The sequence below is a fragment of the Montipora foliosa genome, chromosome 12 (genome assembly GCF_036669935.1).
Source record: "Montipora foliosa isolate CH-2021 chromosome 12, ASM3666993v2, whole genome shotgun sequence".
NCBI classification, from domain to species: domain Eukaryota; kingdom Metazoa; phylum Cnidaria; class Anthozoa; order Scleractinia; family Acroporidae; genus Montipora; species Montipora foliosa.
The window spans coordinates 38,721,657-38,736,985 of NC_090880.1; the positions used below are offsets into that span (position 1 = coordinate 38,721,657).

The 15,329-nt window shown below is 39.7% G+C and overlaps 2 protein-coding genes across 7 annotated transcripts in view; one reads left to right on the forward strand and one right to left on the reverse strand.

Annotated features, from left to right (window-relative positions):
* LOC137980313 (bone morphogenetic protein 2-like) overlaps nucleotides 1–2,908 on the reverse strand; it is a 52,360-nt gene extending 49,452 nt beyond the window's left edge. For 3 of the 5 annotated variants that reach the window (XM_068827722.1, XM_068827721.1, XM_068827720.1), the window contains exons 1-2: nucleotides 2,707–2,907; nucleotides 1,588–2,019 (exon numbers count right to left, since the gene is read on the reverse strand). The gene's annotated coding sequence lies outside the window, so the exon portion shown is untranslated. Of the gene's footprint in view, nucleotides 1–1,587; nucleotides 2,020–2,706 lie in introns of all 5 variants that reach the window. The other 2 variants (XM_068827726.1, XM_068827724.1) reach the window with 1 other exon arrangement.
* Nucleotides 2,909–4,753: 1,845 nt separating this feature from the next.
* The window catches only part of LOC137980312 (dynein assembly factor with WD repeat domains 1-like), a 32,227-nt gene continuing 21,651 nt past the window's right edge, over nucleotides 4,754–15,329 (forward strand). Inside the window, exons 1-4 of one of the 2 annotated variants that reach the window (XM_068827717.1) lie at nucleotides 4,754–4,758; nucleotides 11,780–11,886; nucleotides 12,874–12,970; nucleotides 13,141–13,207. Coding sequence is in view for 1 of the 2 variants with exons in the window: in XM_068827716.1 (XP_068683817.1) it covers nucleotides 9,684–10,646; nucleotides 11,780–11,886; nucleotides 12,874–12,970; nucleotides 13,141–13,207 (1,234 nt within the window). In the remaining variant the exon portion in view is untranslated. Of the gene's footprint in view, nucleotides 4,759–9,569; nucleotides 10,647–11,779; nucleotides 11,887–12,873; nucleotides 12,971–13,140; nucleotides 13,208–15,329 lie in introns of those variants that run through there. The other variant, XM_068827716.1, reaches the window with a different exon arrangement.

A 15,329-nucleotide genomic window follows, 5' to 3' on the forward strand; every position in this document is an offset into this window, starting at 1 on the left:
TATCAGGCCTTTGAATAACTGCATGGGGCCTGGACCACAGGGTAAGTTTCAGCGAGTAAGAGAATATGTAAAATTTAATGCCGTAAAAAAATGAATAAAATGAAGTAGAACTGAGAGGTAAACGTCTTTAACGATAACAATATCATTTGTGCATTCACTGACGTCTTAGAACATTTTAGTGGAGCCGATGGCTTTTCTCTTCTTTAGAAGGAGTTGTCCCTCATGCGGATTTTCTAAGGTGATAGCCATTATTTGGTGAAAGCTTACAGCTACCGTTAGCAACATTTTTCGTTACTTTGAATACAAATTCTAAATTTACCTAACTTGATGAAACTTTCAACCGTTCAAATTTCAATTCATTGGAGATATTTCACCCAGGAACGATACAATAATTAGGACTTTTACCTGAACCAACAACCACTCAAAGGTGGTAGTATGTTTTTTTGTTACAAAACCAAAGCTCTTGTGATACACCCGGTATTTATCGACAGCTCCACAGTCTCGAACGAAACGAACTCTGTCGAGGTGCTCTCATTATAGAAGTCAACGTGCATACAATTACTTCGCAGTGCTATGAGTTCTCATATCGTGAAACATGTAGTGCAACCATATATTTGAACGAGTAGCATTAACGATGAACGCAGAATTATCTCGAAGAATGCCGATCTGGTCTCGATGTTAATTAAAAGTGCTGACACGGCTTTACCAATCAGCTAGTGTTATACAACAATACTGCACGTGTTTTGTACCAATATTAAAGCGAGAAGAACGAGCACTCCCACATTGTCAAAGGTGTTCATTTCCTTCATTGCTAAACCTGGTAATTACCCACTTATGGGACGCGACATTTTCTCATTTCTAGGCTGTTCGAAAATTGCTGTTGTTGTTGCTTCAAACAATACTGATTGATTATTGTCGCGTTTGAACTGAGTTGACATACTCAACAGCAACTGGTTTTCGAAAATCAAACAAGAACCATGTTAAGATTACAATTTTGCAATAGGAAATGATTTGAATGACCAATTCTCTGTTGCATTGATGTGGACGCGGAGCAGTCTTTCATAGTACGTTGAAAGAAATTCGTTGTTTTCGAGTGCCACACAGTGAATAAACAGGGCGTTTAAAGCTGAAACCGAAATGTATTTTGCCCCACTCTGTGTATAAAAGGCAAAACGGACAGTTTGGACAATTTCACTTCAATCCTGGAGACCTGAATGTCAAGCCGAACACTTTTCTTAATTAGACCTTCACGTTTGCTCTTTTAATCTTTGCACTGTAAACACCTCCTACTATGCTCTTCTAAATTCCTTACTAAAAGAGTCAGTCAAGGCCGAAACCTTTTAAAATATGACAATATCATTATTCCGGGTAATGTAGCTCCTATCGCAGAGCCAGTGGATCTTCTTCAGGTTTAAATTCCCTGGAATAACTGGTAATTGTTTTTGTATTTTCGGTTTTGACCCCTTAAACAAGATAAATTATTAAACTTGGTTTCCTTCCAACGTTCGCGTTAATTACTTTATTTCAACAGCCGTGTTCCAAGCTAAGTGCACAATAAGTTAATACAGAAAACAAAGAAAAACTTACCTCCACTCGTTTCACTGATCTCTCAGGCTATTGCATAACCAGGCTTCTTTCTTTTGACTGAGTTTGACTTCTAGACTGGGTACAAAGCTTTTTTTTTTCTGAACTTCACATGTCCCATGGGAGAGGTTTTCAATGGTTTTATAGAGCCAATATAAACAGTGCCTTTTTTAATGTTATGCCGAGCAACCTAGAGCTCTCGCGTGTAATTAAAAGCTAATTGTCCTGTCGGCTTACTGCATGTAAAAAATGAATGAAATATGATTACTCAGTGATACGGCTGATATCTGAGCCGAAAACGTATCCCACGTAATTTCGACGCTTCCATTGTAGGATTAAAATTTAAGCTCTCGAAAGTGCTTCTGAAGTGTTGGTTGGCTTGAAAGGTCACATCCTTAAAACAAGTGACTGTGGCAAGACCCCAGGAGATTCTGTCTGAGTCAAAGAAATCGAATGAAAACCTGAATGTAAATATTTTAAGAGCATTGAGATATTTATGTAACCTTAGAAATAAAAATTATCAAATGTCTGGCAGTTGAAACCTGAATTTCTCGCAGTTACTGCTGATTCAGTTTGGAACTGTGACAATCTGCCAACACCGTCCGGTTCGGGGCTAAAGAAGCGCGGCGGGAATTTCATTATTAAAACTGGAAGTAGAAGATTCTGAACGATGAGATCTTGCTGTTTCGCGGCTTTACCCAATCGTACCTTCCGCACCAAAATCTAATGCCCTCCTGATTTTTTGAGCCAGTGTTTTTTGATTTTCAGTCGGGTCGAAAATCGGGTTGAAATGAGATAGACTATCAGTTTCACTGAGTCAGTCAGAGGGACAGTCTAGTCGAGTCCTTTCGGTTAAGAAATACAACAGCCGTTACAGAAGAGTTACATAACCAGATTTGTAAAAATATTCTTTTTGAAGCTAAACAAGCTTCGCTGACAACTTTTTCGATAGCAAACGCTTTCAAATCCTCAAACTCGTCGTTCAATATCAAATTATATTAGCTCAACAAGGTAGTCATAAAAGGCGGGTTTACACTATGGATGTAAGAAGGGTTTAAGTATGCCTGAGTTGTACTTCGAATGTCCACGGGGTTTATTTTAGTCGAAGTACGGTTACCTTACCTTCAGGGAAGCCGAAAAACGATCTCAAGTCTAGTTCGAATGCGTACTTGAGCATATCAAAACACGAGAAGGCGTGAAGTAAGTCTCAAGTTGATTTGAGTTTCTGTCGCCATGATGGCAGTTATGGCCTACTTAGACGCCCAGTATGAAGTTGCCTCTGCTTGAAAGTTTTGAGTGTTTCAACTCAAAGAAATTTCTACCAGCAACACAAAAAATAGACTGAGAGAGGTCAACTTTCTCGAAGGTCAATCTAATGGACAGTTAATGGCATCAGGGCGTTAAAAACTGACAACTATAACACAGTATTCACGCAATTGAATCAAAGTTCTACTACATACAAGTGGCAAAAATAGTCATCATTTTCCGGAGTGTGTATAAAAAAACAAACATAACCTGAACTTTGGAAAGGAGTCATCATGCGGATTTGCATGCTCCGCTGTTGACCCCGCCCATTTAACTTCGCCTCCCTTCGTAAATTGCCAATTGCTTGCCTTCTTCTGATCTAGTGCCTTTAAGTTATTAATTTGGTTCCTTTGAGCCGTTACTGTAAATATCAACGTCTTTATTTATAGGCTGCAAAGGTCAGTAAAACGTCTGCTGCAAACTCGTTTGAAACTAATATTAGCTTTCAGCATGACGCAACAAGGCTTTCATGTGATCACGGCCAATTTTGCTGTCAAAATATCGGGAAACTTACAAAGGCAACGGGGGCGTCCAAACAAAAAACTAGGTTAAATGATCAGAAAAACAATTATTGCACGTGCGGCATGCATTTTAGCACATTTCCTTTGCCCAGTTTGCCAATTTCAGCACCGTGGACTCCTTCAATTTGACTACTGTCTGTTTTGATTATGTGGTCCCATCTATCAGTAGTAGTCCATTAGATTGCGCCAGACCACAACACCGGGAACTCCATGTCCTACTCATTTCGACTTGTGTGTGGGATCTTTGACGTCCCGCAGAGTTTGTGAACATTGAAGGGAAAATCATTTCCGTCCTCCGCAAAAATAACAACGTTTAATTATTGACGACAACGTTCGCATGCAGCAACTAGACAATCTTCCATTCTCTATAATTTTTAATGGCGTTCCTCCCAGTTGTAGTGTACTTCGAAAACATTGTACGACGCGAATAAGATGGGACCTCGCGTCCGTCAGTTTTGCCCCTCATCTAGTCGCCACGCTTTTTCTTTCGTCTCTTAATATGTAATTATAATGTTTGCGAGCTAGATGAAAGTATCTAAATGAATAGACGCAAAACAGATACGTTGTTGTTGTCGTCGTCGTCGCGAAGCTTGCATTTAATTAGCCGCGGGAGAGGAACCAGTGTTCGAGGTGACGTATAAAGCCCCAGGAAAAGGACGGCGTAAACATTTGCTTCAACATCCAGTTGATTTTGTTGAACGATGTTGACTGCTGGGGTTGTCAAACAGTTCCAACATCGGTCCAACATGAGTCCAACATCGATCCAACGTGGGTTCAACTTCGATTCAACATGTTTCAACAGAAGTGAAAGGGAGGAAAACGGCGTAAACATCGCAGTTCAATAACCCAGAACGGATGTTGAATGTTGAAGTTGTTTGCCAGGGCCTTAAAGGGGCTCTATCACGCTATTTTATTGTGTTTTAAGGGAATCTTTGGTTACTCACGAATTCAAAACTCGAAAATGGTAATGTAGAATTCCTTTACTGATAAAATTATCGTTACATCACAAACAAGATGATTCTGTTTGATTTGCCATAAACTTGAAAAACGTTGGCCTTTTTTTTTTTTTTTTTCAAATATTACCCAAATGCAATCCGTTTCAATCTTTGTGTCCATCCATGCCTCTCTTTTCTTTTGCTGTATTTATTTTATGTTGGTTAACAGTTTTAAGTGGTTATTGCAATGTTTCATTCTACTTTTTAGGGATTTTGGTTGTCATGAAATTACATCATTTTGCGTGACATAGCGCCTTGTACACCGATTCAGGGGGTTTTTCGACGTAAGACGTGATGTTCTATTGAGTTGAAAAACACTTAAGAGGACTTCTTTGGTAAGACGTTACGTAAAGGTGAGTCTGCATTCTTAGCACTTGATTACAGCAAATTTAGAATAACTTATTCCCACGATAAAATTTATGAGAACTTCAAAGAATGCCGATAGCTTACTTCAAACACCCGGCAAGCCGTTTCAGAAGTAAATTATCATGATACCAATTTTCTAGAACCCGAGCCCTCTAAAACAGACGGGGACTGAGAAGATCAGAGTATACCTTGAGAAAATGACAAGGAGCAGAAATGAAAAAGATCCGGAGAAAAACGTTTTTCACAGAGAGAGTGGTCGTACCTTTTAGTCATCATATGAAGATGAATGAGAACAATCTTCTCTGTCTCGTGGAACCGACCAGACGTTTGATCGAGTGAAGACCAGTAGAACGTCGGACAATCCCAATCGGACTAACATTCAATGCCTAAAATAACTGAGGACAAAGTGCTACTTTAAGAATGACGCATGGAAATGGCAAGAACTTCCTGCCTTCTTGGGTAACCCCTTTCAAGCTTGGGCCCCATTTCACTATCCCTGTCTAAAAAGATAAAGAACTCACACGCGTATCACGAAAAATGACAATTCCCTACGCAATTAGGTGGTGGACGGCATGACTCGATTTATTATTGAAAAGGCTTATGTATCGTGTTTGCGGCAACAGAAAGAAAAAGCTATCGTAGCCGTTGAGCTGGAGTCTTGAATGACCTTGTACTGCGTTGAACTATTCTGCAGCCTAAGAGAGACATACTAAACTAAATAAAGTTATTGCGGTTCTTCTTATTACACTTGTTCAAAGCGAACACTGAAGGTGCTTTCCATTTGACTGAACCGACCGACCAGACAGGGCATTTGGCAGGAATAACTCTACGACTCCTTCAAATTAACACACTTCGAAGATGACATATGCTGGAACTCGGAGTTCGAGGGATTATCATCGTGCAAGTGTTCCTTCAAATTGTTGCATTTTGTTGGCAAACTGACGGGTCTGGCTGGCCAGTTCTGATAAAGGAAAGCGCCCTTAGTTAATCCACTTTTTCATATAATTAATGTTTCAAAACGAAGTAAAGTAAACACCCGCATATAAGAACACTTTTTCAGGTTTAAGGCTGATCGTGTTCTTATGTGAGGGGTGCTAAGTGAGAAATCAGCGTGAAAGGGTTCTTGAAAGGTTCTTAAAATTGGTTTCAGAAATACTTCAAATTATATATTACTAGAGGTTTAATTAACATACAATGCTGTTTTGTAATAGATTTTATAGTTTGTAATGGTCCTTAACACCATAGTGCTTTGATAGAAGTTACTATACTGTATTGTTTCTTATCCAAATAACCTTTCCCTTTGTATTGAGAACATGTTTTATTTATCAGGATGAATTTGTTCTTATTTATATGGTGCTTTATTGGCCAAATTTCAGCCTGATGTTCTTAATCCACCTTTTCTTATATGCGGTGTTTACTGTATGAATGAGTATTTTCCGAGAACACTGAACTAATTTATTTTTGTAGGTGAGTCACCTATCGGAAGCATGCGTGAAAAAAGCTACCGTCAAAATTGAGAAACGAAGAGATAAGAAAAGAGACGAGAAGCAGTTCAATTATTATTTTAGTGCAAGCATTCTTGCGAAATTTAAAAAATGTGGACAAGTGGGGCTAAAATAGCTGATGACGCAAATTGGACAGGGTGCTCGTAAGACTAGAGCGGTTTAAGGGCTATACAAACAGAGAAAATACGCGTTAAGAGACAGCAAATTTAGGCTAAATTTAACTCCCTAAAGAGCAAATATAGAGCTAAACGCTGTATCCATTAGTGATGCCTGTGAGGTACTTCATTCCACCGAAGAATGGAAACTGATTTACAAAGGCTGGACAGAGAAACGCAACCGGAAGATAACAGGAAATTTAATAATAAAGTGGCAAATCTTGTTTGGCATATGAAGTATTTCATACTGCTGGCTGTGCTGTTTTCCTTACTATTTTTTCTCAACTGTACACTGTCCTGTATTTTGCTCCTCCTGAAACTGGTGTAACTGAACCGTATTGTGGAATTACACAAATATATTTGAAAAATATCCCACAAATGATGAGTGCTGTTTTGGGACGAGTTATTCTAAGTCTTCGCATCACACTGGACTAAATCCTGTTCAAACTACGTAGACGCAGAAAAACATTCAAAAGAAAGTAGAGAATTTCAGCAGTCTTTAACAACTACTTACTGATCCAGCTTCAACAGCCCATGCGAATTGAGATTATATTCTAATGGCAAAGTCCCGATGGCAAGAATCAGATAGAGCTAAATTATATGACGTTTCGTGTTGGGGAAAGCGAGAGGATCCTAGCAGCCAAATTTGGCAAAATCGTGGGGGCGAAAAACGCAACAAGTGCCTTACCGCACAAAGAAATGGAGACACCAAGGAAAACGAGAAGAAGTATTCAGGGACACTGAGCTGTAACAAGCGTGCTGGCGTCGCAAAAGCGAACGGCAAAATCAGTGGAAAAACTGAACCGTGAGAGTACAAGTTGAAAAAAGTAATAATGCGTACTTTCGTTGTTACTTTTCCTTGATGAATTCAAACACCATCACAAATGCCTCACCTGAGTCTTTTTTTGCATCGCTTAATCGCATCCTTGCGCTTTCGCCAGTCTCTAGAGTGATCATTGCGCCAAGAGTAGCCACACCTGGTTTATGGTGGAGTGAGGCGCCTTCAGCTTTGAAGTGGTCTGGAAGAAATGTTACAATTCAGCGCAGTTCGATGTTTGAAGGTTGAGTTCTGTACAAAACTATTTTTATGGGCCTGTTTAAATGAAGGCGGGTAACCCGCTTGGGGTCAAAAAATAGCTTGCGTTAACATGCAACGTTATCACTCCTTTTTCCGCCGATTAATTAACCGAAGCATTGCGCTTAATCCATTGCAACTTCTAGGCCGAATTCGTCTGGAAAATCGATGGCCATACAATAACGAATTTCTGTGTACATGCAGGTCAAGTCGGCCTCGAAATCGATAACATTAAAATCACAATTTGTTTTGTAGTCCTTCAAGTAATTCAAGAGAATTTCCACTTGATCAGCTGTTCAAGTTTTGTTCTTCTTTGCTTTCTTGGCGGCTTTAGGCTGATCTGAGGCTTTTCTCTTACGTGTGGACCTTGTGCCATCGAGAGATCATTCAATGAATTTGAACATGCCTCAGTTGAAGTCGAAGTTGTGTTGTTGTTGTTGTTGTTTATAGCAGCAAACTCGCTTAGGCCTTCAGCTGAAGCTTGAATTATTTCGGCATTTTCTTTATTCCCTTCGTCTTCGCCTTCGTTATTGCACCGTTCCAAACTGGAGAGATGAATTCGGCGAAAAATCTCGCCACGCTCGTATCTGCGACGAACACGAGCCGACCCCGCGTAGGCGGGTTACCCCACCTTCAGCGGTTTACATGGTAAAAAGCGACCTCGGCTAGGCGGGTTCCCCGTCATGGCAGACTTGGCAACCTGCCTTCGCGAGTCACCCCCACCCATCATGTAAACGCAACGCCGAAAAAATAAGAGTTTATATGAACAGGCGGGTTACCTAACTCGGTAATCACGGCATTCTTGTGAGAAAAAATGACTATGTATAAGGCCCTCTTTACATGACCCCGGGTTGTTTTTTACTCCGCGGGGTGAAATCACCGCAGAGAGTGCTAGAAATAAACACTTTACACAAACTTGGGTTGTCAGTTCGCAATAGCGCGTGGTTTGAACTTAAACCATGGGCTAGACTGAAAGATGACAAACAAAAAACCTAGAAAGTATAACGGAATGGTGGGAGGTCCTGATGTACAAACCGAAAAAAAAAAGAAAACAATATGGTTATTTGACTGAAAGTACCAACCCGGCTTGGCTTTTGTCCCACTGTTTCAATGTAAGAATTAAAGAAATTTCAACCCATCTAGCCGGGTCAACCCGAGTCTCAAGAAGGGTTACCCGGCAAGGGGGGCTGACCCGGCTTGACCACTGTTTTCATGTAAACGCTTATAAACTTTTGACTGCAAAAGGGTTACCCGCCGCTGTGATTTAACCCGGGCTAAAAAGTAACCCGGGGTCGTGTAAAGAGGCCCGGCTAAGAGTCGAATTTTTAAACTTTATGTCATCCCCTTCCCTTGTCGTCCTTGCATAGTCTAATAGGTTTTCATGGTATAGAAGCCTATAATTATCGCCAGTTGTGATTGATGATCAACACACCATGGCCAGCAACGGATTCAAATGATTTGTGGAATAGCCAAATTGGAAATGACATGCGCGTAGTAATGTCCCCACTACCACTATTGACGCTACCATCAATCTCGTCCCCAGGGTCCGCTTTTCTTTTAGTCAGCACCAAGAACGGGGACTCTGGCCACTTCCAATTTTAATATGCGCAGTGAGTGGAGGTCCATTTTTGTAACCGTTGACAACCACTATTGTTTTCAAATTTCTGAGCGTGCGAAGTCCGTGATTTGCGGGCTGCTACCCTGGAAGTGGCCAGAGTCCGTGTTCTGATGTTTGTTTGTGGAGGAACGCGTGATGAAGCCCCAAGAGTGTCTGCGTGGGAGGCTATTAAACGATATGTTTGTAACAACAAATTTAAGGAAAGCTATGTCTCAAGTATTCCAACATTATTTGTTAATACTTGAAAGATCCTGTCTTCCCAGCCTTAATTGCGCAAAATTCTTGGTTTTCACGTGACCTCGTCAAAACTAAAAAAATAAGGAATCGTCAATCCTTTTGAGATTTTAGTTTAATTAGTTATTAGAACAGCTGAAGACTTATCTTTTCACAAATTTTCAGTTTGATAGGGTACATCAACAACAATCATAGCCTCTTCGCACTTGCCTAGATGCATGTGTGATGATCTCCGGTGCGTAGTGGTGAAAGAAAGAGGTCTGGTATCTAGCACAGTTGCCAAGGAACGCCTTGCAAAAAGACTCAAAACACCTGAGAAGCTGTAATGGCAGACGAAAGAGAAGCTCTTACTTTTTTCCCCATTCTCAGTGACAGCACGAGAAAGAAAGGAAATCATGATACGTGTGTTGGACTTAAGAAAATCCATAAGCCGTTGATACTGCCTAGTTTGGATCTTAGAACAGTTGATTTGCAGTTAGTAAGCAGTTTATTTTCGCATAAACAAATCTGCAAAAAGGTCACTGAATGGTTTGTTGGCTGGCGATCTTGGCAACAGAAAATTCTTTTGTGTGGAGTTTCTGAGAGATGCTCTAAAGACCAGCTTAAAGCATTACTGACAACGCTTGAGCCGGTTTTTCACAGGGATTTCACCACAAGACTCAAAGGAATTTATCCAACAACCCTCATTCGTCCACCTGAGGTTAAAACAGCACCTGCTCCCAGCTTTAGCGCGGATGAGCTGGCAAACACGCTGTTGCCAAAGCTAAGCGACGAAATACACGTGGATGATTCTTCGATCACCGTTGCGAGAGATATTGACCATTTTGAGAACGGGGAGACAGATATTTTGCAATTAACATCAGACTTGTTTCAAGGGAGTGACAGTGATGAATATGCAAATGTCACGATCGATGATAGAAACAATATGACGACGAGAGGGAGAGTGCCTGGGGCTTTGTCCCGTGATACTTCTTTAGTGAGTCTGACTCTGTCCACTCATACCGTGCAACGGGCGCTAGATGTAGAGGAAAGCCGCCGGCATGAGCACGCTGCACCGTGTTTACGGAGAGTGAGCACGCCGCATTTTTTTCCTCAATTTGGTCATAGGCAACTTGGGTTGATGAAGTCAACTCCGAGGATTGGTGACACTGATAGATTGTATGGGAATGCACCTGTTACATTTAAACATGATAAATGGTGGGAAGGTCATAAAGGAACACCTCTGATAAAGCCCCGACGGAGTAAACTGTCAAATCATTTCAAGTCCCAAATAACTCAGATTTACCAGGTATAGATATACATTTGTAGAAAAGTGCATACATTCCATCATCAAAATCACATTGATGTTAACTTCTAGATGTGCTAACCTTGGACAATATGTTCAAGTTTAGTCTCCTTAAAAACTTCCTTGATCTCACAAAACTCTTAAATTATGGAGTCTGATGTCTGTTCCTGCAAAATTACCTGCCTCCAACTTTGATTATTTTAATCACACACCAAATGTGAGAACAAAATTATGGCAAATGTACATTTAAGTTTGCCATTGTCAGAGTGTGAAGGACATTCTCATTTAAATATATAAATGCTCAGGTATCTCCAGTTCTAGAAAGGTTCGAAGAAATTCTGTTAAACTATCAGTTATAAAGGATAAATTTCTCGATGGATGGCATTTGTACTGATTTTACTCCATTTTTTTAATCCATGCACTTCTCTTGGAAGGCAGGCAATATTTTCCTTTCTCTCTTATACTTGAAGTTACTCCAACAGTTACTGCAGGTGTAAATGAAGCTTAACTTAACCCTTAAACTCCCAAGCTGGCCTGAACTAGCCATACTTAGTATTTTACTCTGTCTAATGCCAGACGATTTTACAATGGGGAACCCCAGGGCAGTGCTGGAAATAACAGTTGGTCATCGGACATTGTCGGACCAAATTTTGAAAATGTCTGGCCAATTGCACATCGTGATCAGACACGATGACCGAACATGTCACCAGCACATCTTGAGTTCTCTTCTTCAAGGTGTTGTCAGTCGATAAATTATGTCCGGTCCGATTTGTCAAATGTCCGACCAAAAGGAAGATTTGAAAGGACATATGTCCTCTGAATAAAGAAAAATTATTTCCAGCACTGCCAGGGAGTCAATGGGTTAACTAAAAAGATTGTGCCTTAACAGTGAAGTTACGGTAGAGTTATGTTTGCAACCTGAAGAACAAGATTAAAAATTACAGTACTGAGTAAATGATTTTGAGGATGATGATGATGATGATGATGATGATGACGACGACAATAATAACAAAGATGATTATTTAAGAAATAACAGTGGTGATGATATCATTTTATTATTAGCAATAATGATAATGTTTAATGATAAATGAGCTCAATAATTTTGGGCTATTTAGTTTTTCTTACTTTGTATGCAGTGGCTAGATGATTGGCAGGTACACGAGAGGGTGGATCTTCTATCAGAAGTTGTAAAATGCTGCAATGAGGAATGTCTCAATTTTTTTGCTCAGTGCCTGGAACAAAGGTAAAACCAGAGTTTAGAGGTTTTTTTTCTCTGTCCGCTTTTTATGACACTCTTAAATCAATCCTAAATAAGATTATTGAAATTCTTATGACTTTAAATTTGCCATCAGTAACAGATTGGACCTCAGGTGATTTTGACAGATGGTATTTTTTAGAAGTTAATTAGGTTCACACAGTGCAACGCAGTTGACAAATCAGACATGGTTTGATGCTTCTCCGGCTTGAAGTAATTTGAATGTTGCATAAAAAGTTTTAGTTAAAAGACCCAACTTTTTGGACACTCCTGCCAATTGTTTCCATTGGGGGTGATCCATGCTACACTATCGCAAGAGGCCTTTTACCTGACAACTATTTGCTTCTTGAATCTTCTTTTAAAAGAAAAGGATTCTAGTTGAATGAGTGTATGACCTTTCCTTTTTTAATTTAGCAAAGTGGTGAGAAATTTTTAACTTTTATTAAAAGGACTCTTGCTAGAGCTTTGGATCACCCCTGGTAGTATCAAAACATTGTACCTAGTTCATAATTCCTCAGACCAGATTTAAGCATCAGACTATGTCTGTCTCATTGGATTTTTTGTTAGTCTTTCCAACAGAACAAAACTTAAGTGGGTCTAATCCTGTCTTAAATTTAACCACCCCCACCCCCCACCCCCTTCCTCCTAAATCCTCTGTCCTTCAATAGACCTTTTTACAGTTATGTGCTTAGTTACCTGGCCTTTATTTGAAAGTGAGGCTGGAGTTGACCTTGTTGTGATACCAACCAGTTACCTCCCTCCTTTTCTATTGAACATTAACATGAATTTTAATTACTAGTTGGAATTTACATAAATGCAATGATGTTTCTATCAAAACAAGGTCAACTCCAGCCCTACTTTCATTCATAGGCCAGATAACTAAGCGCACAACTGTAAAATGGTCTATTTTTATTTTAAACAATTCTTTTTACTGGACATCACAAACAAACTCATTTGCAATATTCATCGCTTTAGGCTCAGAGATCAAACTGATCTGAACTGTGTTCCAGACCATGTCCTGCTCAATGTATTTTCCTATTTGAGTATACAAAGTCTGTGCCGAAGTTCTCAGGTAATCTTTCTTTTTTCATAAATTTATTGAATAGTGATAATGATGATGATGCACACACTTGTTAAGTAGCCTACTTGCATTCAGCTTTTGATCTATGACAAGATAAAAATATAAGTAATAGGCAAATGTTCCTGTGGTAAAAATAGAAATTCCAATTTAATAACTTTTAGGTTTGTAATCGGTGGAGATTTCTAGCTAATGACAGCAAACTATGGAAGGACAAAATTGCTTCCCTGGGTGAGTTGAAAACTTTCCTAATCTGTTGGATTCTGTATTTTTCTTGCTGTAAAATCATTAAATGTATATAATTCTAATAACCCCTGGCCTTGATTCTCAATTAAACCTGAGACCCCGATAATTTTGGTAAGTAAAATTGTGTGGCGTTCGACAGATTAAAATCTACTAAGTCTCACCCCTGGGAGTCAATGTGTTAAGGACGGTGCCTACTATTGTTATTGTGCATACATTCTGCACATCTCGAGATATTTAGATTTCCTTTTGGTGATGCTTACATTGGATTTCCTTTTGGTGATGCTTATCACCGCGCACCGGTGGCTCAGTTGGTTGAGCATTGGCTGCCATGTGGGAGGTCGTGAGTTCGACTCCGGCCTAACCAACACTCAGGGTCTTAAAATAACTGAGGAGAATGTGCTGCCGTTGTAAATATTGCATCTGCAAATGGGTAGACTTTCAAGTCTTCTCGGATAAGAACTGTAAACCGGATCGAGGTCCCGTCTCATAACCCTTGTTGGAAATTAGATAGTATGGGACGTTAAAGAACCCAGTCACTATTTGATAAGAGTGGGGGACGTAGTCCCCGGTATTGTGGTCTGACCTTATCTGGACGGGGCATCTTTCACTTCCTAAAATAAAATTGTAAACTGTGTAATAAGCAGTCTAGCTAAAGTACCTGAAACACATTGTAAATTAGTCCTGAAAAGCCCCGAGGGGAGAGACTAATAGCTTCACTCACTCAGTTACTTAATCTAATAACAGTGATATTTTTGCACAGTTTAAAACTATCCGGAGAAAGTATATATTAGTATAGCTTAAGTACTCTTGGTATCCAAAAAGAAAATTGGGGGTAACCATGCAATTTTTCAGAGACAATTAAGCTTCAATTTGAGAAAGAATGCCATGCATACATTGCTTTAATTGTATTATAAAGCTTTTTACAAATATTATTCATCTATTCAATAATATCTTAGTTTGAAAAATGCATGGTTACAAAAATTTTCTTTTTGGATTTCAATAACACTTGTTAAGATCTACAGTTCCTGTATAATGGGTTGTTCCAGAAAAAATCCACACCCCCCCGACGGATGGGATTCTGGAAATTCTCGCGGGAGGGGGGGTCAAGGACCCTGGAAATCCTGGCGGGAGGGGGGGTTGAACTCGAAAAAGTCTTCTGCAGGGGTCATCTGAACCGATAGTTCACGCGATTTGAACGTTTAGTTCGGTGACAGTTTAGCGCTCTCAGACCCTGAAAATGGTAGAAATATTTTGTTCACATATTTCTCACCTGACATAAATGATAATCTAAGTTCCTTCGCAAGTCCTTTTATAGCAGAAAACACGAACAAGATACTAAAGAAAGAAACGCCTGACACATTTTTACTCGTACCCAGACCCAGCGCGCCACCATTGTTGGAAATCCAGGCAGGAGGGGGGGTCTTTTGTCTTGGAAATCCAGACAGGAGGGGGGGTCTTGGGCTTCAGGAAATCCAGGAGAGAGGGGGGGTTAAAAAACGACCCCATCCGTTGGGGGGGTGTGGATTTTTTCTGGAATAACCCAATCATAAACCAGGGCAAAAATATCTTTGAATTAGTAGGCAACATCCTTAATATAATGTAAAGCATCATTCTTGTTGGTCACTGCATGTACAGCCTTTCCCTTCAGTCGTTAGTTTTGCCCTTAATAATTACTAAACCTCGTCAAAATTTGTTGTTCTCTGATTGGATTGCATAATGTGTATTCCAAGGGTAAAAAAAACTCAATGGGTGTCAGAAAAAGCAATTAGCCAGGCTGTTTTTATGGCAGGGAAATATCAGGGATGTTCGACAATAACATGCCAAATTAGCATGCAGCAATATTGAAAGCATCGCACCATGTTTTAATATTGCAGCTTCAGTTTTGTTAATGCAGCATTTTTTGTATGATGGAAATGATACCTGACCAACAAAAATGCTTAATAATTTATGCGCTCTGTCATGCAAGAGAGCACATGAAGCATTTTATTTGTTCTTTTATTCACAATGCAAATAACCAAAAAAACACCTCATTTAAAATCACATTATTTTAATGTTGTTAATAGTAGTGATTTCCTTGATGCTTTTGTTCAGACTGTACATGGCCTTG